The 24,360-nt window shown below is 37.4% G+C and overlaps 1 protein-coding gene across 1 annotated transcript in view; it reads right to left on the reverse strand.

The window, feature by feature from the left end:
- Positions 1-24,360, reverse strand: part of LOC126229574 (uncharacterized) — a 668,091-nt gene that overhangs the window by 191,937 nt on the left and 451,794 nt on the right. The window contains exons 20-22 of the mRNA XM_049942341.1: positions 19,035-19,176; positions 18,867-18,925; positions 18,399-18,450 (exon numbers count right to left, since the gene is read on the reverse strand). Coding sequence (XP_049798298.1) covers positions 18,399-18,450; positions 18,867-18,925; positions 19,035-19,176 — 253 coding nt within the window. The remainder of the gene's footprint in view (positions 1-18,398; positions 18,451-18,866; positions 18,926-19,034; positions 19,177-24,360) is intronic.

Raw genomic sequence — 24,360 nt, forward strand, 5'->3', positions numbered from 1 at the left:
CCAGACACTGAAGAATCATAAAGCTGGTAAGGCACAATAAAAACAGGAAGTGGAAACATATATTGTGTGGAATTACTTACAATAATTCCATAAAACTGTTCCCCCATGCCACTTCAACCGAGAACACAAACAAAACAACTAAGTGTGAATACTGAGGGGATACATAACCCATAGAGCAGGCACAGTATGAATCGTTTAAGTGATCTCTACTACGAATGTTAAAATTTTTTTCATAATTCAGTCATTTGGTTTAAAGTTTGGGTATATTCTACACTCTCTCTGGCAATAATTAGACTGCCACATCTGTTTTTGTGATTTTGGCGGAAATGATTAACACAGAGATGGCCTTCTATGGAAATTGAGCAAAGTTATTGTCCTTGAGCAAATCTACAGCTACACAAAACAAATTTACTGATTTGAGTAGTTTTGTAAGAATATTTGTAAGTTTAAACCTTTGTTTCTTATGCTATGTAGATTCTTGAAGAAAACACAAAACTCTGATACTTTTTATGGGTGAAAAGCTTTTAGTCGGTGTTTCTCCTTGGCACAGTCACATTGAATGAGGAGACATTGGAAGAGGCATCAGTTTGTGCTCTTACTTGTGTTGAATCTGGATTCTTCTTCAGGCAGGATACCAAAAATTATTGTGAATTTTGTGCTCCTAGTGATTCTTCTATTAACTTCTACTGTTGTTTCTGCTAACTGAGGAACATCTACTGCTTCTGATGTGTGTGTCAGTGATGTTTTAGCTGTTGGTTCTGCAACTGATAGCACAGTATTTTATGATGGCACAGTATTTTATGATACTGATGATGCTATTTCTGCTGCTGATGATACTGTGTACTCCATTTCTCCTAAACAAATATTCAGTTTCTTTCTTGTGTGTGGTTCTGCTTGTTGGCAGCTATCAATAAATGAGCAATTTGAGAAAGTACAGAGAGATCCCAAGATAGATATTGTACTGAAGAAACAACTCAGAAAGTACAGAAAGATCAAACAAAGTTTTCATAACAGCAATAATGTGCAAAGGGAAGGCTCTGAGCTTTTTGGAGTAAGGTTTGATTCTCAGATGTGAAACTATACTGACTATATAATAATGAGTTTTGTTCATAAAATTTGATGAAAATAGTAAATTAAGTGATTAAATACTTGTATTAAAAGAAAAGGAGGAAGTTGATAATGAACATTTTAAACCTTTAGTATGTTGGGTCTACAGAAAAGATCACAAACATCATTATCTTCAACTTCAGAAGTGATGGAAGAATTACTGTCCAAAACTTTGTTGAGAAGTGGGATGATAAGTAATCTTCCTAAAATGTCAATTTCAGGAGTTGAAGATATTGGAATTATAAGAACAGTAGGGAAATATGTTAAAGCAAAAATCTTGTGATGTTAAGTCCTGATGTATATATATTTGAGTACCACTTGTTTCTAGTTAAGGGCCTTAATGTTCCTATTTTATTAGAATTTGGTTGGTTATCAGTAAATAAAGTTCTGATAGAGTTAAATGATGGAAGAGTGAATTTTCTTAATGGTAATCATGGAAAGCAAGTGGAACCTGCTATGATGTCACACAGTCCAGCCAGAAGACTGATCATAGACTCATCACTGTTGAGTGGTAGTAAGTGTACCATCCAACATCAAGTGGGTTTATAAAAGTCACATGAGTTTTTAAGGCAATATATTTAAACTAAGAGACAAAGCATCAATCCTTAATGATACTGGGAATATCTTTTTCTCTCTGACCTGGTGTAATAAAAGTTTTCCTCATAAATCAATAATTAAAAAACACAAGCCATTCTGCATTAACCTATATTCACTTCCAGTATCAGTTAAGGAAACTGAAGAAGCCAAGATTGGAAGAATGAAAAGATGGAATATTATTACGGCTTTGTCAGCTGTTAGAACACTCCATATGTGGAGCTTAAAAAACCAGATGGATCACATCATTTGGCATTAGACATAATGACTTTCAATAAAATGATTGAAACTGAAAGGGATAGACCACTTATAATAGATTATCTATTAGCCAGATTGTCAGGAGAAAAATATATTATAATGAGCCACATTATTGGCAGGTGATGTCAAAAAATGGAATAAATAAATAAATAAACTGGGTCTTCAGAAGTATACAGCAGTTTTATTTGAAGGAAGAGGTTTGCTATTTTGAGTTTAAGTGTTTGAGAGTTTCAATAGTAAATGTTTCAGTTGGAATATGCATTCAAGTGATGGGCTAAGCTGTCAATCCAGCTCTATATAAATGATGTGTGATGTAGTTATAATTTTTAAAAATTGGGAATAATATAGTTATACACTAAATAAAAGGGAAATGGATAGGTTAAAGTTAGATATAGTGGGAATTAGTGAAGTTCGGTGGCAGGAGGAACAAGACTTTTGGTCAGGTGATTACAGGGTTATAAATACAAAATCAAATAGGGGTAATGCAGGAGTAGGTTTAATAATGAATAAAATAATAGGAGTGCGGGTTAGCTACTACAAACAGCATAGTGAACGCATTATTGTGGCCAAGATAGACATGAAGCCCATGCCTACTACAGTAGTACAAGTTTATATGCCAACTAGCTCTGCAGATGATGAAGAAATTGATGAAAGGTATGACAAGATAAAAGAAATTATTCAGGTAGTGAAGGGAGACGAAAATTTAATAGTCATGGGTGACTGGAATTCGTCAGTAGGAAAAGGGAGAGAAGGAAACATAGTAGGTGAATATGGATTGGGGGGAAGAAATGAAAGAGGAAGCCGCCTTGTAGAATTTTGCACAGAGCATAACTTAATCATAGCTAACACTTGGTTCAAGAATCATAAAAGAAGGTTGTATACCTGGAAGAATCCTGGAGATACTAAAAGGTATCAGATAGATTATATAATGGTAAGACAGAGATTTAGGAACAAGGTTTTAAATTGTAAGACATTTCCAGGGGCAGATGTGGATTCTGACCACAATCTATTGGTTATGAACTGCAGATTGAAACTGAAGAAACTGCAAAAAGGTGGGAATTTAAGGAGATGGGACCTGGATAAACTGAAAGAACCAGAGTTTGTAGAGAGTTTCAGGGAGAGCATAAGGGAACAATTGACAGGAATGGGGGAAAGAAATACAGTAGAAGAAGAATGGGTAGCTCTGAGGGATGAAGTAGTGAAGGCAGCAGAGGATCAAGTAGGTAAAAAGACGAGGGCTAATAGAAATCCTTGGGTAAAAGAAGAAATATTGAATTTAATTGATGAAAGGAGAAAATATAAAAATGCAGTAAATGAAGCAGGCAAAAAGGAATACAAACGTCTCAAAAATGAGATCGACAGGAAGTGCAAAATGGCTAAGCAGGGATGGCTAGAGGACAAATGTAAGGATGTAGAGGTTTGTCTCACTAGGGGTAAGATAGATACTGCCTACAGGAAAATTAAAGAGACCTTTGGAGAGAAGAGAACCACTTGTATGAATATCAAGAGCTCAGATGGCAACCCAGTTCTAAGCAAAGAAGGGAAGGCAGAAAGGTGGAAGGAGTATATAGAGGGTTTATACAAGGGCGATGTACTTGAGGACAATATTATGGAAATGGAAGAGGATGTAGATGAAGATGAAATGGGAGATAAGATACTGCGTGAAGAGTTTGACAGAGCACTGAAGGACCTGAGTCGAAACAAGGCCCTGGGAGTAGACAACATTCCATTAGAACTACTGATGGCCTTGGGAGAGCCAGTCATGACAAAACTCTACCATCTGGTGAGCAAGATGTATGAGACAGGCGAAATACCCACAGACTTCAAGAAGAATATAATAATTCCAATCCCAAAGAAAGCAGGTGTTGACAGATGTGAAAATTACCGAACTATCAGTTTAATAAGTCACAGCTGCAAAATAATAACGCGAATTCTTTACAGACGAATGGAAAAACTGGTAGAAGCGGACCTCGGGGAAGATCAGTTTGGATTCTGTAGAAATGTTGGAACACGTGAGGCAATACTAACATTACAACTTATTTTAGAAGAAAGATTAAGGAATTGCAAACCTACGTTTCTAGCATTTGTAGACTTAGAGAAAGCTTTTGACAACATTAACTGGAATACTCTCTTTCAAATTCTGAAGGTGGCAGGGGTAAAATACAGGGAGCGAAAGGCTATTTACAATTTGTACAGAAACCAGATGGCAGTTATAAGAGTCGAGGGGCATGAAAGGGAAGCAGTGGTTGGGAAAGGAGTGAGACAGGGTTGTAGCCTCTCCCCAATGTTATTCGATCTGTATATTGAGCAAGCAGTAAAGGAAACAAAAGAAAAATTCGGAGTAGGTATTAAAATTCATGGAGAAGAAGTAAAAACTTTGAGGTTCGCCGATGACATTGTAATTCTGTCAGAGACACCAAAGGACTTGGAAGAGCAGTTGAATGGAATGGACAGTGTCTTGAAAGGAGGATATAAGATGAACATCAACAAAAGCAAAACGAGGGTAATGGAATGTAGTCAAATTAAATCGGGTGATGCTGAGGGGATTAGATTAGGAAATGAGACACTTAAAGTAGTAAAGGAGTTTTGCTATTTAGGGAGCAAAATAACTGATGATGGTCAAAGTAGAGAGGATATAAAATGTAGACTGGCAATGGCAAAGAAAGCGTTTCTGAAGAAGAGAAATTTGTTAACATCGAGTATAGATTTAAGTGTCAGGAAGTCGTTTCTGAAAGTATTTGTATGGAGTGTAGCCATGTATGGAAGTGAAACATGGACAATAACCAGTTTGGACAAGAAGAGAATAGAAGCTTTCGAAATGTGGTGCTACAGAAGAATGCTGAAGATAAGGTAGGTAGATCACATAACTAATGAGGAGGTATTGAATAGGATTGGGGAGAAGAGAAGTTTGTGGCACAACTTGACTAGTTGGTAGGACATGTTTTGAGGCATCAAGGGATCACAAATTTAGCATTGGAGGGCAGCGTGGAGGGTAAAAATCGTAGAGCGAGACCAAGAGATCAATACACTAAGCAGATTCAGAAGGATGTAGGTTGCAGTAGGTACTGGGAGATGAAGAAGCTTGCACAGGATAGAGTAGCATGGAGAGCTGCATCAAACCAGTCTCAGGACTGAAGACCACAACAACAACAACACTAAATAAGTTATTAATTATTTTGCATTCTCAAGGGATCATTTTACAATTACACAAAGCACAATTTGGAAGAGAAGAGGTAAAGTTTGGAGAACGTATTGTAAATACTAAAGGCATAACACCAGACCCATTCGATTAGAGGCAATCATTACTATATCCAGAACTGTAAAAGAGACAGAGAGAGAGAGAGAGAGAGAGAGAGAGAGAGAGAGAGAGAGAGAGAGAGAGAGAGAGAGAGACAGAGAGAGAGAGAGAGAGAATTAAAATATTAAAATAATGTGCAGAAAAAAATTTTCACTCTGCAGCACAATGTGTGCTAATTCAAAACTGGCAGATCAAAACGGCATGACAGTCTGAAATTCCAACCTGGGAACTTTGTCTTTCACAGGCAAGGCAAGTGCTCTATCAACTGAGCTACCCAAGCATGATTTATGACCCGTCATTGCAGATTTACTTCAGACATTATTTCATCTCCTACCTAACAAACTTCAAAGATGTTCTACAGCTTATCAAGGAACACTAGCACTCCTGGAAGCCACAGCCTACGGATTGTTCCCAGAATCAATCTTCCCTCTGCAGTGTAGTGTGTGCTGATTTGAATCTTCCTGGCAGATTAAAACTGTATGCTGGATCAAGACATGACTCTGGGAATTTCCTTTCATGGGCAAGTGCTCTACTGACTGAGCTACCCAAGCATCTCTTTTGACCCATCCTAATAGCTTTACTTCCTCCAGGATGTTGTCTTCTAGCTTCCAAACTTCACAGAAGTTCTTCTACATACGTTGAGGGACTAGCATTCCTAAAGAAAGAATATTGTGGTGAAGCAGCAAAGATTGCTGCTTACCTAATACTTGTCCACAGTCAGCCCTTAGTGCCTGGAGGTAATAGTAGCCACATGTGTGAGTGAGTTGTGCTTGTATAAATGTGTGTATTTTCTACATCTGATGGAGGACTTTGTCTGATAGATGAATATATATTGCCTACTTTTACACTGTGCCTGTCTGCAACTGAGTGCCTTCTCTACCAGGTGAGTAGCAGTCTATTGCTTCCATATCATTGTTATTTATTAGCTTAAATACACACCTAAATATAGTATACCGCCCTGCATTCTTTTGTCATTAGTTTCCTTCTCAGTAATGGTTTGGCATGAAATGCTTAAAAACAAGGTCATTTGCCTCTTCCCAATTTCAGTGAATGGTTATTCAAAACTATCATTGCCAATGGGTATGTGATAAAACACATTCACTTAGGAAAGTGACCAGACACAGCTACATCGTACACCTCACATGCTTCATTTTTTCCCCACACAGCATGTATTTCTACATACTGTGTCCATTAGCAAGGACAAGACCATCAAATTCATGGCAGGAAGCCACCAGCAGCAGCCAACCAAACAGATACTGCAATAGAAGCATTTCTTACTTCTATCTCTTCTCTTCATTTTTTTCTTCTTTCATTTTTTTCAATCTCATATTTTCATAAGTTCCAGCTCTGGGAAGTAGTTTGTATACTTTTTGCCTAATTTAGTGTCCTTCAGTAGTAGCTGTGTCTTGGTTGTGATACATTTTTCTTTGTTGCAGGATGGTTGTTCTCATTAGATTAACACCAATGTTAGTGAGATGTGCTGTCTTGGTGTTATGCAAGTCAAAGCCATATCATGTAATGATGACTCACTGACTTACACATTGCTAAGTTTGAAGTTGTTAGAAGCCAGTGAGGGTCCTCCAATACAGGAAATCAGAGACAAAATGCAGAGTGCAGGTGCAAGTAGTAGCGTTTAGGTTACTTGAAGTAAACAGTAATGGAAGGCATATGTGAACTGCAAACACTCTGGGCAACTGCCACAGATTAGGATTTTCAGATCATAGAAGTAAATGATAACTTTATAAATCATCTAGATGCTGTTGTAAGGTGTGAGATTAGACAGTGGTTGCAAATAGGCACATCTTAGCATATGCAGCAAGCAGTATCCTTGCTCCTAAGAACAGCAACATCAGTCGATATATGCAGGTTGGATTGAGATAGGAAATCAGTATAACTGCTAGAACAGCAGTCCCTATTCTCAAGATAGAAGTCTACACCCTCCACCCTTACAGTAGGCGCCTTTAAAAACTCCAGATTTTCATATTAAGGAGAGTTCTCAGTCAGATCATTTGGATGCCAACTTCATGTCGCTCAAACCCAGCCTCTGGTAAGCTTCAATTCAAGTCTGTTTTCTCACTTGGAATGCTGCTCTCAGATGTTTGTACTTTATAGTGCTGCTAGTGATTGCTACTTCCATTAGCTCTCATCCTGCAGACTTGGACACTGACTTATGTTATACTAACAGTCAAATCCCTTGCTTTTTCAATTGCTTACAAATATCCTTCAGTACAATAATTAGTCAGACTGCTATGAACAAGTGATATTCAGACCATTGTCTCCTTACCAAGTCTCAAAATCCGCAACTCTCATAGTTTTCCTGTGACAGTGTTCACCACTGACCAAAACAATCAACAGCCATCACTGTATTTGCTCCTAACCACTTGGATATTGCAGACTGACCTGAATCTCCCTTAAGTTCTAATACACTTCTTCTATCTCATGTCAGGACAGGAAAGCCGGATTCTATTTCTGCATCATTTTCGTATGATGTTGTTCTCGCCACAGACATGTCTGTGTGGCAGGGTACCAGTAAGGTTACACTCTAACAGACAAATGTATTTTGTCAAACTTTCCTTTCACTGATATTGTTTTGTTAACTATTTTGTACCAGGTTGATCTTATACCACCTCCTAACATTTTGTTGTGCAGATTTTGATCTTGCAGTGTGACTCTTTCTGCCTGGAGGTAACTAGTTTTCAGCAGAAACACCATGCTGTGCTTCACCTTGTAGTATATTGCCTCCAGATTTATTGGTACTGGGATACTGTCCACATTAGAAGTCTTTATAGTCCCGCTCACACACACTATGTATTTACAGCACAGCTACATCATTCCCAGTATCAAAGTGCTTTCCATTTTGTTTCCACATTTGTTAGCCTGTTGTTGTTGTTGTGGTCTTCAGTCCTGAGACTGGTTTGATGCAGCTCTCCATGCTACTCTATCCCGTGCAAGCTGCTTCATCTACTGCAGACTACATCCTTCTGAATCTGCTTAGTGTATTCATCTCTTGGTCTCCCTCTACGATTTTTACCCTCCAGGCTGCCCTCCAATACTAAACTGCAGGCCTCAGAACATGTCCTACCAACTGATCCCTTCTTCTAGTCAAGTTGTGCCACAAACTCCTCTTCTCCTCAATTCTGTTCAATACCTCCTCATTAGTTATGTGATCTACCCGTCTAATCTTCAGCATTTTTCTGTAGCACCACATTTCGAAAGCTTCTATTCTCTTCTTGTCCAAACTATTTATTGTCCATGTTTCACTTCCACAAATGGCTACATTCCATACAAATACTTTCAGAAACAACTTCCTGACACTTAAATCTATACTCGATGTCAACAAATTTCTCTTTTTCCGAAACGCTTTCCTGGCCACTGCCAGTCTAACGTACCCATTTTCTGGAGGAAGAGCTATAACATTTATCCTCAGATTGAAGATTTCCCCTGTCTTGACATAAACTGAGATGACAGAAGTTAGGGGATACCTCCTAATATAGCATTGGGCTTCCTTTTTTCCAGGTGTAGTGCAGCAACTTGATGTGGCATGAACTCAACAAGTCGTTGGAAGTCTCCTGCAGAAATATTGAGGCATATTGCCTCTATAGCCACCCATAAATGCAAAAGTGTTCCTGGTGCACAATTTGTGCACAAACTGACTCCTTGATTACTTCCCATAAATGTTAGATGGGTGGCCAAACCATTCACTCAAACTGTCTAGAATATTCTTCAAATCAGTTACAAAGAATTGTGGCCTGGAAACATGGTGCATTGAGATCTTAAAAATTTCCATTACTGTTTTGGGACTTGAAGTCCATGAAAGGCTGCAAACAGCCTCGAAGTATCAAAACATAACAATTTCCAGTCAACAATTGGTTCAGTTGGACCAATCCATGTAAACACATCACACATCATTATGGAGTCACCAACAGCTTGCACAATGTGTTGTTGACAACTTGGGCACATGACTTTGTGGTGTCTGCACTACACTCGAACCCTACCATCAGTTCTCACTATCTGAAATCGGGACTCAGCTGACCAGGCCATGGTTTTCTCAGTTATCTGCTGTCCAACAGAAATGATCAGGAGCCCAGGAGAGGTACTGCAGGCGATGCCATGCTCTTGGCAAAGGCAATTGCTTCAATCATTTGCTACCACAGTTCATTAATGAAAATTTCACTGCACTGTCCAACATATAAGTTCATTGTATGTTCCACATTGATTTCTGCCTTTATTTCATGCAGTGATGTTTGTCTGTTAGCACTGAAAACTCTTATGCACATTCTGCTGCTCTCGGTCATTAAGCTAAGGCCTTCGGCTACTTCATTGTTTGTGGTGAGAGGCAGTGCTGGAAATATGGTATTCTCAGCACACTCTTGACACTGTGGATCTCAGAATACCGAACTCCCTAACAATTTTCAAAATGGAATGTTCTATGCATTTGGTTCAATCTACCATTCTGCATTCAAAGTCTGTTAATTCCCATCATGCAGCCATAATCATGCTGGAAACCTGTTCACATGAATCACAAGAGTACAAATGACAACTCTGCCAATGCCCAGCTCTTTTATAGCTAGTAACAGTATATGTGATAGTACCACCATTTGCACATGTGCATATCGCTATGCCAAGACTTTTGTTACCCAGTGTATTAGCCTACTGCAGCCATTATTTTCCTACCAACACTTTCTACCGCTGGACAGGTTGAGGGTGAGTTACTGTGAACAGTTCAGTGGTACAGCTGTTCTCATTAGAATTAACAGCAAACAAACATGCAGAACAATAGCCAGGTATACATACTGACCTCACAAGCAAAAGATGAGGATATAGAAAGTGTACGATGATACTGATGCATAATTCAGTGTGTAAAAGGAGGTGACAATCTAATAAACATGGGCCACTAGGACATTGTAATTAAAGATGGAATAGAAAATGGAGTTATGCGTGTATAAGGGCTCAGTAGCAGTAGGAATGAGAGAGGATACAAATTAATTGAGATCTGCAATAAATTTCAACACATTGTTCAAGAACCACAAGAGGAAGAGTTATACTTGGAAAAGGCCTGGAGGTATGGAAACATAAGAAGTGGATTACATCACAGTCAGCCAGAGATTCTGAAATCAGATACTGGATGTTAAGATATATCTACAAGCAGATATAGACTCTGATCACAATTCAGTAGTGATAAAGAGTAGACTGAAATTTAAGAAAATAAACCAGAAGAATCAATGTGCAAAAAAGTTTGGTACTAAAGTACTGAGGAGTGATAAGATGTGTCTGACATTCTATAAAGCGATAATGATTACCACAGCAGACATTTCAGGTGAAGAGAAATGGACATCTCTAAAAACAAAAATCACAGAAGTTGGACAGACAAACATGGATATAAGGAAGGTAGCCCTGAAGAAATCTTGGTTAACAGAAGAAATAATTTATCTGATAAATGAAAGAAAGAAAATGTGAACAAACTGAAACAGAAATGGTCATCATGAAAATTTATTCAGCATATAGAAAAGTCAAAATAATGTTAACTAAAACTAACAACATGGATGTCAACATCAAGACTACAATGGTAACTCCATTATCAAAGGCAAAGATGTGAGAACATGGGTGGAAAGTAACCTTAACTGGAATTAACAACATGGATGTCAATATCAAGAGTCCAAAGGTAACTCCATTATCAAAGGCAAAGATGGGAGCGGATGGGTGGTAAGTGTACACTGAAGGCCTCTACAAGGGGAGGAAATGCCCGATGACACAGGAGAAGAAGAAATGGGTGTCACTTTGGAAAAATTATAGGACTGTATTATCATCAATAGTGACATTAGCGTTTATACTCATGCTGCTGGTGCAATCAAAGATAATGTCAAGTTTGGGTATGCTTTGCTTCAATGGACTACTATTTAGCAAGTGTCATGGCTGTCTGGAGTTCATCTGCTGTGTATCACAGACTGACCACTATTGCACTTGATGTACAGCCTGAAGATGTCAGGAGGATGAGCTTCACAATACTGCACAGATACTGTTCTTTTGTTAACAATAATTTATTGTTAATTGCTTTTCTGGATTGATTACAGGAAGTTATCACAAATGGAATAAGACTTTTTAATTCATAACACTGATTTTAGTAAATTTTAATACACATTAGGAAGAAAAGGTGACTATTTTTTATGCAGCAGCAATGAAAAAGAGATCACACTTACATCTTTTTCTGAGTTTGTTGCCTTTTCACAGAATGGACTGCACCTGCTATCGACAAAAGATTCAAGAAAGAAAACCAGTATAGGATGTAGGATTCAAATTAGAATCTGACAGAGTCCTGGAAGACTTGGAATCAATAAAGGTGAAGGAATAGTAGCATCTCCTCATACTTTCTAAAATAATTGGGAAAAGTGACAACCAAATGACTATCCAAATCAGTGTGTAGAATCTATGATACAGGAGACTTACACCACTGAGTGTCATAAAATTATTATTTACACAATCCTGAAGACAAGAATTGCATGTAAGTGTCAGAACTACCACATAATCAGCTTAACATCTGATGCAAGTTGCTGATAAGAGTAACACACAGAAGAATGGAGAAGAAAATTGAGCGTCTGTCACATGATGATCAGTTTGGCATTCCGGAACACAAAGGCAGCAGAGATGCTGATCTGACATTGTGCCTGATAATGGAAACAAGACTTAAGGAAAATCAAGCCACATTCACAGGATTTGTCAACCAAGAAGAAGCATTTGTCAATGTAAAATGGTGAAAGAGGTTCGAAATTCTGAGAAAAATAGGAGTAAGCTACAGGGAAAGATGCATAATATACAATATGTACAAGAACCTAGAAAGAAAGATAAGAATAGAAGACCAAGAATGAAGCACTCAGTTCAAAAAAGGTGCAAGGCTCAGATGAACATTTCCCCCCTACTGTTCAGTATGAATGACAGAAATAAAACAAAGGTTCAAGAATGGGATCAAAATTTGCGGTGGAAGGATATCAATGATAAAATTTGCTGATGACATTTGGTATCTGCAGTGAAAGTTAAGAATAATTGAAGGACCAGCTAAATAAAATGAAAAGTATACTGAGTACAGATATGAATTGAGAGTAAACCAAAGAAAAGGAAAAGTAATGAGTAGTAGAAATGAATTAGTGAAGATTAATACAAAAATTGACCACCATGAAGTAGACAAAATTAAGGAATTCTGCTACCATGGGAGCAAAGTACCACATGATGGACAAAGCAAGGGGTCAAATGCAGTATGCTAATACCAGGCACATGCCTTAATTTGAGAAATAAATATTTGAGAATTTACATTTGGAGCACAGCATCGTATGGTAGTGTATCATGGACCATGGGAAAACTCAAAAAGAAGACAATCAAGGCTATTGAGATGTGATGCTACAGAAGGATGTGAAAGAAAGAAAGATTTGCTTCTGGATATGGCTGACACATAGGTAAAGGCCATAAACATTAGTATTGATTATATTAAAAAGGGAGAGAAATAGAAGAAAAGTTGTGAACATGGTAGTCCAACACAATGCAAGGTGGGAGACGTAATTCTCATTGAGTTCTCAATTCCTGACAAGATTTTAAATTAAGCTTATTGAGTGTCTTTTTCTGTTTATAGTGGGGTTTAATATGTTGTAGTTTATTAAGTTGGGGTATGTCCTATTTGGGAGAGGGTGGTACACTAACTCATTGTGCAAAATAAATTTGAACTTTTTTGATTTTCTGAGTAGTATTATGGATTTTTATACTTTAGATGGTGTTTAGCCAGTCTTTTCTGTTACATGTAGTTATCCACTACACATCAGTGTCCTGTATCGCTACATGTGAGTGGCCATTGTTCCTTTATTTTATGTATTGTTCCATACAGGAATTTCCTTTATTGTTTTAAATATAAGTTAAGTGGATGGGCCTATATTTGGTTTCATCAACTGCATTAATATAGTAGATTTGTTGACTAAATGGACCGTCTAATTACTCACTTCATTTTTACCCAGATTTAAATGTTGGGCTGAAGTTAGCATGAGCATTTCATAACTCTTCTTAGGATTCCCCTACTATGGTGTTGGAGCCTATTTTTTGTGCTTTGGAGAGGATGTCTGTCAGTCTCCATTCTACAGGGTGGCCAATCAGTTGCCTCTCCCTGCAGAGGAGGTCCTATGGTGGGGGCAGGTATTAGTAACTGTCCCCTTTCCTTCTTCAGTTTTAACATTCCTGATCTTTTCCCCTTTCTTACTTCCCCTCCAGGGTAGCATTTTATTTGAGGGAGAGAGAAAGACAGAAAAGGCTTCCAAATTCAAATAGAAATTGAATTACAGCAATTTCACACTTCACCCTCTATCAGTTGCTTCTCATTCATTTCCAATACAAGTATGTTTGCTGTTGTTCATATGCACGACATTTTGATTCTGCTTGTGTAAAACTTCAGGTTTTCTGTCATCCTCTCCACTCTGTCCAGAGATATGCTCTTTCACTTCCTATCTTCTTATGTTACTTGGATGATATCATTGTGGATTTGACATTTTGCCCTGATTTTTGCAGCTGACAATTCAATTTTTATACTTTGTTTTTTATGGATCAGAAATTGTATGGTTCTCCTTTTGACTTTTTTGTTATCTTTAAATCTATGACACACTAAAAGACCTTTCTGGCCAACCTTTGTTCATGCACATCAAACACCCAAAGAATTCAAACTTTTACTTATACATTGGATCCATAACGCTTTTGGTATGTTTGTGAAAGTTCTCATTTTCCTCTTCTTCCACGTCACATCTGTCTTTTCTGTGGTCCTACTGTATTTTTCAACATTATTTTCTTATCATCCACTTGTTGTAACTCACTAGGCTTCTTCAGTTTATGACATTCTAAACTGTATACTCTCAATTATTTCACTACCATGCCTTTACAATTGATTTTGTCCTTGTAAAATAGGCACCACTTAAAATACCTATCCTGCATAAGCCAGTGGGCTATTTCTTATTCTCTGGTACTTTATTTATTTATCTCTCTATTGATCTGTAACTGAGGTGCTCAGTTGTTGACAGGGAAAAACAGAGAATGATGCCAACTATCTGATGAATCCTTATTCAGAGCTACAGAGTACACAGGCACCTGCACAGTTGAATTGCCCTTGCTGACTGCATCGTGATAACACTGCAGCTCAACTGGGATGAGGGGTTGTATTGGGTGGAATGGGTGAGGGGGAAAAGGATGTGAGGAATGGGAAGGAGAATAGGGGAAGGGTGAACAGTGGCTGACAGGGAGAGACAGGAGATGAGGGGATAGGAATGTGGCACCTGTGAATCATTTTGGTCACTGACACAGGGAGTTGTGAACAATGGAAAATGAAATGTAAGAATGGATTGGAAGGGGGTTGTGTAGACATAGAACAAAGGAAGAGGGAAGAGGAGGTGTGAGGTTGGTGTGGAACAGGGACTAGCTGAGATTGTGAGCAGGAGAATTATGAGATTGAATGGTCTGTAGTAAAAACATTTCCTGTCTATGTAACTCAGAGAAGTTGGTGTTGGGGGGAAGGCTACAGATGGTATGGGATGTGCAGCAGCTACTGAAATCAGCATGTTGTGCTCAGCCATGTGTGCCACCACTGAGTGCTCACAATTGGGCAGTGGCCTTTCATTTAGGTGGTCAGCTGGTTACCTGTCACATCCACATAAAATGTTGTGCCAAAATTACAGCACAGCTAGTGTATGATCTAAACGCTTTTACAGATATAGCCTTAGGTATTCGCATGACAGTCCATGGTAATCCATTATGTCTCCAGAAGTCAAAAATTCTTGGTGAAGCCAAAGATTTTATGGAACAATCGTAATGGAATACTCCACTGTCTTTCAATTTTGTAAACTTAGCAACCTGATTTTTATGCTGATGTTTTAAAAGCAAAGATCTTACTATGTAGCCATTCTAAGGTATACTGACCATACATTCAAATTTATTGCATGTATTACAGGATAGTATTTTCTCAAACTTCTTCTTACTTCTTGATAACAAAGAATATATTTTGTGAGATTATACATTCCTTGTCACTATGTCACTATCATCTGTCACATCTCTACACTTAAGTAGTTACTAGGACAGCTACATGAACATATATTTTTGCTGCACACTAGAACCTTACTGTATGTGTTTGGCTTCTGAGCTGGTAAAAAATTCTCCACTACAACAAAAAATCAGTTTCAAGTTCCATCCCTCTGTGATGGACAGCACAGAAATGACATACGTATTCTGAGGTAAATGGTTACATAGTCTCACCATGCCTGTAGAATACAGATGACATTTTAAAGCTTAGAAACTAGTCATTAGAGAGGCATATGATGAAACAGATTCACATTTTGTGAATCTGGATAGACAGCAGCTGTTTGAGACATATGAAATTTTCTGCCAGATCAGGAGTCAATCCTGGATTTCCTGCTTACTGTGAGCAGTAACATTAACCACTTCAACTATCCAGGAACTCCTCTAGCATTGATCCAAACTTCTGTGTGTCACAGAGTCCACTACCACCATTATGTTCACTGCTGGTGATAGAGTACATCTCTTTCCCTGTGTGTAAATCATGAAATGTGTGAGCATAATGGTGGTGGACTCTGTGACATATGGAATTTTGGATCGGTGCCAGATAAGTCGCAAATCCAGATTCGAGTCCTGGTCTGACACATATTTTCATGTGTTGCAAACAGCTCATGTCAATCCAAATTCACAAAATACAAATCCATTTGAGTATTTATCCCAGCTGCAATTGTCAGAACAGTGTCTCTTCCTGAAGACTTGCATGCACGCCTGAAGGACATTGTAATGTGAAGATACAGACACTGTATACACACAGATATTGGAACCACCAATAAAGAGACATATAATTCAACCATGGATGCGTTGTAAGACCTTTTCTAATAAATCAAACTGTGTATTCAAATAAAGTGTTATGGTGCTTTATCTATTACTGTTTAACTGTATATTCTGTCTCAGGTATTGTCAGACACACAGCTGATGAGATGACAGCTGAAGTGATGTGAGAAAAGTTTACTAATATGATTAGGAAATTGGTTATTCCCTATATCTCTACATGATTATAGTATGTGTGCATGTTTTATATTGATTGATTGATTGATTTCTTTATTAATCCATGTAATTTACATTGTGTGGATTTCTTCAGCAAAATCATATACAATACAATATACCTACAATTTATACACATAAAATTAGTATTTACACACATTTTTGGGGTATCTTACATTAGTTTTATATCCTTATGTAATTTTCTTATAGTAATGTACAATTCTGGATTTCATATTATAATTATTTCCTCATGTATTACAATGCAGGGTACTTTAATTACACTACATGTTTTAATTCAGATGCTCTGCTACTGCGTAATAACTTTTATTTAATAAAAAATTTTTTAGTTTTGTTTTGAACTGTCCAATTGTGTCAATATCTTTTATATTTTGGGGTAATTTATTATATAATTTAACAGCATTGTACAACAAGCTCTGCTGAGTTTTAACTTTATTTTTCCTCTCTAGATGCAGATTGTATTGCTTTCTAGTTTCATAGCTGTGTATTAAAGAATTTTTCATATAGCAGTCAATATTTTTTTTACATACATAATATTTGAAAAATGTATTCACAGGGGACAGTTAGGATTTCCAGCTTTTGGAAATGTTCAAGGCAGTGAGCCCTATTGCCACTCTTGGTTATTATACGAATTGCTCTTTTCTATAATTTGAAAACTATTTGCATATTTTTACTGTTGACTCCCCAAAATGTTATTCCATAGGCAATAACAGAGTGGATATAAGAAAAATATACAGATCTGACACATGTAGTATCACACACTGCAGTCAGAATTCTAAGAGCATAGAATGCTGTAGCGATTCTGTTACTAAGTATTTTAATATGTTCTTCCCACTTTAACTGACTGTCAACATGCATACCAAGACATTTTGTGTAGCCTACACATTCTATAGTTTCATCGTTTAACTTAATGTTGTTATAGTGTGGTTTTTTGCAGACATAGAAGTTAACAGCATTTGTTTTTTTTTAAATTTAGTGTTAGTTTATTATTGGATGCCCACTCATGTACGTTGTTTAGTGTTTGTTTGGCTTTTTCTTTCAGTGCATCTGGTGATTTGTCACTGATTAGAACATTTGAGTCATCTGCAAACAATATTGTTTGTCCATGCTTGATGCTCTGTGGGAAGTCATTTATGTAAATGAGGAATAGTATTGGGCAAAGGACACTACCCTGTGGGACACCTATATTTACATAATTCGGGTCTGAAGTATACTTTACAATATAGTTTGAGCAACTTGAAATATGTGAGATTTCAGTTATCTGTCTTCTATTTTTTAGATATGACTGGAACCACTTTTTCACAAGCCCCCTTATTCCCAGTTCAACTAACTTATTTAACAATATGTTGTGGCCTACTGTATCAAATGCTTTGGTTAGATCAAGAAATATACCTGTTGTGTAGTTCCCTTTATCTAATGCTTCTAGAATGTGTTTTGTGAGGTGTGCTGTTGCTGATTCTGTGCTTTTCCTGATCGAAATCCAAACTGTTCAATAGACAGTGAGTTGTATTTATTTAAATAATTCATTAGCCTATCTTTCATAATAGTTTCTAATATTTTTGCAAAGCATGAAAGTAGAGAAATTGACCTATAACTTTCAATTTTCCCTGCATCACCTTTTTTGAAGAGAGTTAGTAATTCAGCATATTTTAAATAGCCTGGAGAGTAGCCCTGCTTGAAAGATTGATTTATAATCAAAAATAGTCTTACATCTATGTGATTTCATAATTAATACAAAGCCAACACACTATTTAAAATCATAAGTTCTTGACAGTTGTTTTTATAGCAATCCTTTCAACAGATCTTTTATCGGAATTATTGGAACATTTATTTCCTGCATCAACATAAAAAATATTCTTTTGTGTTTCACTTAATAGAACACGTACTATGGAAAGAAGAGCTCCAGCATAATTTCTTTTCTTGGGCTACTATTTGTTTCAATTCATTGCATTTATGTGATTCCAAATGATATTTCATGGATGATTACTTATCAATACTAATTTTTATTTTAAATGAGAAAGTAATTATAACTGTGTTCCATGTTTTCACTCACCAGTTAATCTCTCTGTGATGTCCATGGCCATAGGTGTCTCACTTATCTGAAACTACAAATACATGTAAATAAGTTTCAAACAGTGGAAAATCCAGGATGGAATAACAACAATATTATGAAAAGGATAGATTGTTATTCACCGAACAGAGGAGTTGCTGAGTTGCAGACAGGCACAACAAAATGACTGCTATACATTTCAGCTTTCAACCAAAAGGTCTTCTTCTAATGTGGAAACACAAATTTACACACACACACACACACACACCTACACACACGCGACTACTGTCTCTGGCAGCTGAGGTGCAGTGTGGCTTTAGTGGTTAGAGACAGTGGTGATCTTTTCGTTGTGCCTGTCTCGAATCAACATCTCTATATGGTGAGTAGCAATCTATCCTTTTCATTATATATTACTGTAAATGAGTTTTAACAGCCTCATGATTTTAGACAAGAGACTAGGAATTAAAATACCTGTGCAGGAGTTACAATTAGTTCTGGAGGCATATCAAGTCTTTCCCCATATTTGACAACTGTAATCAGAGAAAACTGCAGGTTAATTCTCTATTACTGTACTTAGATGCTGAATGGCATTTGTTGAACTACTTAAAATGTAACAAATCATGTTAAAATAACACATACACTTAATATCTGAAGAGCTTTTGTTTTTGTTGCTAGATCGGTGACATGGTGAGCTTTCCTCACCAGAATCCATGTCAGTTGGAGGCTCACAGTAGTCGCTTCCAGTATCACCTGCTGATAGATCAATAACAGTCTTATGAACCTGAAACAAAAATTAGTTTAGAATATTTCTATGAGTGATGTGAGAGTATGCTCTTGATATAATCATATGCTAACAGCAACAGAGAGACTTATTTAATCAACATCTCAAGCAAAATATTTCAGGGAAATGAAATAAATGTTGAACAAAAACTGACCCAAAGATTATCTGAGCATAGTAAAGCAGTGATCAGAACTATTCTGTGTATGCTACATTATTTATCAGCTACTATTAGTGCTTGTATGATATTAGCCTTTGATATTTAGCTCACTCTGAATTTAAATGAAACGTAAACAAATATCTTACTCGGAAGACAGAAAATTGAAAATGTTGTGGCTGTATAATTCAATTACTATGTACCTGCTAGTCTACTTGGAATGTAGAGCCTGACTTTTTGAACTACATTGTGTACCTTGAACAACATCAGAACATTTTTGAACTATTAATGCTGTTTGCACACAAAATAACAGGTTGCAACACAATTAAGGGGCAAAAATGAAACAATTAATTCTAATATACCTCATCAATTTTTTGTCAGTTTATTATTTTCTGTATAGCAAAGAAACCAATGTTCACTATTTATTTTTATTACTCTGTTGAGAAGAAAAATAATACTAACTGTGTAAGGTAACTAGTATTGATTTGTTTTTTGTAAGTTCTGAATACCCAAGTCCCCCTCATGAACCATGGACCTTGGCCTTGGTGGGGAGGCTTGAGTGCCTCAATGATACAGATAGCCGTACAGTAGGTGCAACCTCAACGGAGGGGTGTCTGTTGAGAGGCCAGACAAACGTGTGATTCCTGAAGAGGGGCAGCAGCCTTTTCAGTAGTTGCAGGGGCAACAGTCTGGATGATTGACTGATCTGGCCCTGTAACACTAACCAAAACGGCCTTGCTGTTTTGGTACTGCGAACGGCTGAAAGCAAGGGGAAACTACAGCCATAATTTTTCCCGAGGGCATGCAGCTTTACTGTATGATTAAATGATGATGGCGTCCTCTTGGGTAAAATATTCCGGAGGTAAAATAGCCCCCCATTCAGATCTCCGGGCGGGGACTACTCAAGAGGACATCGTTATCAGGAGAAAGAAAACTGGCGTGTGGAATGTCAGATCCCTTAATCGGGCAGGTAGGTTAGAAAATTTAAAAAGGGAAATGGATAGGTTAAAGTTAGATATAGTGAGAATTAGTGAATTTCGGTGGCAGGAGGAACAAGATTTTGGTCAGGTGAATACAGGGTTATACGTAGATACAAAATCAAATAGGGGTAACGCAGGAGTAGGTTTAATAATGAATAAAAAAATAGGAGTGCGGGTACGCTACTACAAACAGCATAGAGAACGCATTATTGTGGCCAAAATAGACACGAAGCCGACACCTACTAAAGTAGTACAAGTTTATATGCCAACTAGCTCTGCAGATGACAAAGAAATTGAAGAAATGTATGATGAAATAAAAGAAATTATTCAGATACTGAAGGGAGACGAAAATTTAATAGTCATGGGTGACTGGAATTCGGCAGTAGGAAAAGTGAGAGAAGGAAACGTAGTAGGTGAATATGGACTGGGTGTAAGAAATGAAAGAAGAAGCCGCCTGGTAGAATTCTGTACAGAGTACAACTTAATCATAGATAACACTTGGTTCAAAAATCATAAAAGAAGGTTTTATACATGGAAGAACCCTGGATATACTGACAGGTTTCAGACAGATTATATAATGATAAGACAGAGATTTAGGAACCAGGTTTTAAATTATAAGACATTTCCAGGGGCAGATGTGGACTCTGACCACAATCTATTGGTTATGAACTGTAGATTAAAACTGAAGAAACTGCTGGGTAACAGAAGAAATATTGAATTTAATTGATGAAAGGAGAAAATAATGAAACAGGCAAAAAGGAATACAAATGTCTCAAAAATGAGATCGACAGGAAGTGCAAAATGGCTAAGCAGGGATGGCTAGAGGACAAATGTAAGGATGTAGAAGCTTAAATCACTAGGGGTAAGATAGATACTGCCTACAGGAAACCTACAGGAGACCTTTGGAGAAAAGAGGAAGACTTGTATGAAAATCAAGAGCTCAGATGGAAACCCAGTTCTAAGCAAAGAAGGGAAAGCAGAAAGGTGGAAGGAGTATATAGAGGGTCTATACAGGGATGATGTTCTTGAGGACAATGTTATAGAAGAGGAGGTAGATGAAGATGAAATGGGAGAAACGATACTGTGTGAAGAGTCTGACAGAGCACTGAAAGACCTAAGTCGAAACAAGGCCTCGGGAGTAGACAACATTCCATTAGAACTACTGACATCCTTGGGAGAGCTGGTCCTGACAAAACACTGATGGTAGTGTAGCAAGATGTATGAGACAGGCGAAATACCCTCAGACTTCAAGAAAAATATAATAATTCCAATCCCAAAGAAAGCAGGTGTTGACAGATGTGAAAATTACCGAACTATCAGTTTAATAAGTCACAGCTGCAAAATTCCAAATTCGAATTCTTTATAGAAGAATGAAAAAACTGGTAGAAGCCGACCTGGGGGAAGATCAGTTTGGATTCCGTAGAAATGTTTGAACTCGTGAGGCAATACTGACACTACCGACTTATCTTAGAAGAAAGATTAAAAAAAGGCAAACCTACATTTCTGGTATTTGTAGACTTAGATAAAGCTTTTGACAATGTTGACTGGAATACTCTCTTTCAAATTCTGAAGGTGGCAGGGGTAAAATACAGGGAGCGAAAGGCTAATTACAATTTGTACAGAAACCAGATGACAGTTACAAGAGTTGAGGGACATGAAAGGGAAGCAGTGGTTGGGAAAGGAGTGAGACAGGGTTGTAGACTCTCCCTGATGTTATTCAATCTGTATATTTAGCAAGTAGTAAAGGAAACAAAAGAAAATTTGGAGTAGGTATTAAAATCCGGGGAGAAGAAATAAAAACTTTGAGGTTCGCCGATGACATTGTAATTCTGTCAGAGACAGCAAAGGACTTGGAAGAGCAATTGAACAGAATGGGCAGTGTCTTGAAAGGAGGATATAAGATGAACATCAACAAAAGCAAAACGAGGATAATGGAATGTAGTCGAATTAAGTCAGGTGATACTGAGGGTATTAGAATAGAATATGAGACACTTAAAGTAGTAAAGGAGTTTTGATATTTGGGGAGCAAAATAACTGATGATAGTTGAAGTAGAGAGGATATAAAATGTAGACTGGCAATGGCAAGGAAAGCGTTTCTGAAGAAGAGAAATTTGTTAACATCGAGTATAGATTTAAGTGTCAGGAAGTCGTCTCTGAGAGTATTTGTATGGAGTGTAGCCATGTATGGAAGTGAAACATGGAAAACAAATAGTTTGGACAGAAAGAGAATAGAAGCTTTCAAAATGTGGTGCTACCGAAGGACACTGAAGATTAGATGGGTAGGTCACATAACTAATGAGGAGGTATTGAATAGAATTGGGGAGAAGAGGAGTTTGTGCCACAACTTGACTAGTGGAAGGGATCGGTTGGTAGGACTTGTTCTGAGGCATCAAGAGATCACCAATTTAGTATTGCAGGGCAGCGTGGAGGGTAAAAATCGGTGAGGGAGACCAAGAGATGAATACACTAAGCAGATTCAGAGGGATGTAGGTTGCAGTAGGTACTGGGAGATGAAGAAGCTTGCACAGGGTAGAGTAGCATGGAGAGCTGCATCAAACCAGTCTCAGGACTGAAGACCACAACAACAACAATAATAATAATAACAAATAATCTGGTTACATATTCCTTATAAACCACATACAATAGTAAAGTAATTTCCAATTGGACTTCTTGTCCCTATCTAAGATTCAGAATGGAAATTTATATTCTGGAACAAAAATGTTCACTAGATTGAACTCAATCAATTCCTTGTTCATTAGTGCGGGGGGGGGGTTAAAGCTCTTGATAAAGAGCTCAATTCTGGCTGTTGCAAACCTATACATCTATCCAGCATTGCTTCATGTTTAAAGCAACTTAAATGTGTATGAAACCAGAGAGAATATACACCTTCACAAAAGTAGACACAAAATGGACTTTGATTATGAGATGTAGACTGAGAAAGAATGCAAACTCAAATAAAATAACATGTTTAAAACATTTGAATGAATGTCCAGTATCTGCTAGGTTCTTGCTCTGTAATATTTTCAAAGTTAAGGTTTATGTATAGTTACTGAAACAACTATTTTAGATGATACCAGAACTGTTTGAAATAAAATTCTTGAGATTAGTTTTTAAGAAACTCTTGGTAAAAATTGTAATTAATTGAATTTTTAGTGTCTCATGTTATTATGTTGTAAGTAGTCATTTTGAATAAGGCAAGAAGGGTATGGTTTAATACCCCCCCCCCCCCCCTCCCCTCCAATGAATAAGGAACTTAGTTTAATCTGGAGGAACACGAAGTCCACATGGAAATTACTTTAAAACTGTGTGTGGTTTATAAGGAAACTGTATCCAATTTATTTGTTATTATTATTATTATTTCTTTCTTTTCTCAGACGTTATGTCTGGTCAGAAATGGAAAGTGACGCGGACATTGATCAAGTGTGACTTCCTTTTAACTGTACGGTATATGTTATATTGCATTTAGGAACTTTCGGGTAATTGAACACGTATCAATAATTACGGATTTCGATATGAATATAATAGAGGGAAACATTCCACGCAGGGAAAATATATCTAAAATCAAAGATGATGTGACTTACCATACGAAAGCACTGGCAGGTCGATAGACACACAAACAAACACAATCATACACACAAAATTCTAGCTTTCGCAACCAACGGTTGCTTCATCAGGAAAGAGGGAAGGAGAGGGAAAGACGAAAGGATGTGGGTTTTAAGGGAGAGGGTAAGGAGTCATTCCAATCCCGGGAGCGGAAAGACTTACCTTAGGGGGAAAAAAGGACAGGTATACACTCGCACACACACCCATATCCAACCACACATACACAGACACAAGCAGACCCCCTTCGTATGGTAAGTCACATCATCTTTGTTTTTAGATACAATTACGGATTTCTGTAGTTGTATATATAAGTTTGGATGTAGCTGTATTGCATTGATGTACTGGTGGATATTGTGTGGTATGACTCCTGTAGTTGATAGTATAATTGGTATATGTCAACTTTATCCTGATGCCACATGTCCTTGACTTCCTCAGCCAGTTGGATGT

Source organism: Schistocerca nitens, unplaced genomic scaffold, assembly GCF_023898315.1.
Source record: "Schistocerca nitens isolate TAMUIC-IGC-003100 unplaced genomic scaffold, iqSchNite1.1 HiC_scaffold_375, whole genome shotgun sequence".
Taxonomy (NCBI): domain Eukaryota; kingdom Metazoa; phylum Arthropoda; class Insecta; order Orthoptera; family Acrididae; genus Schistocerca; species Schistocerca nitens.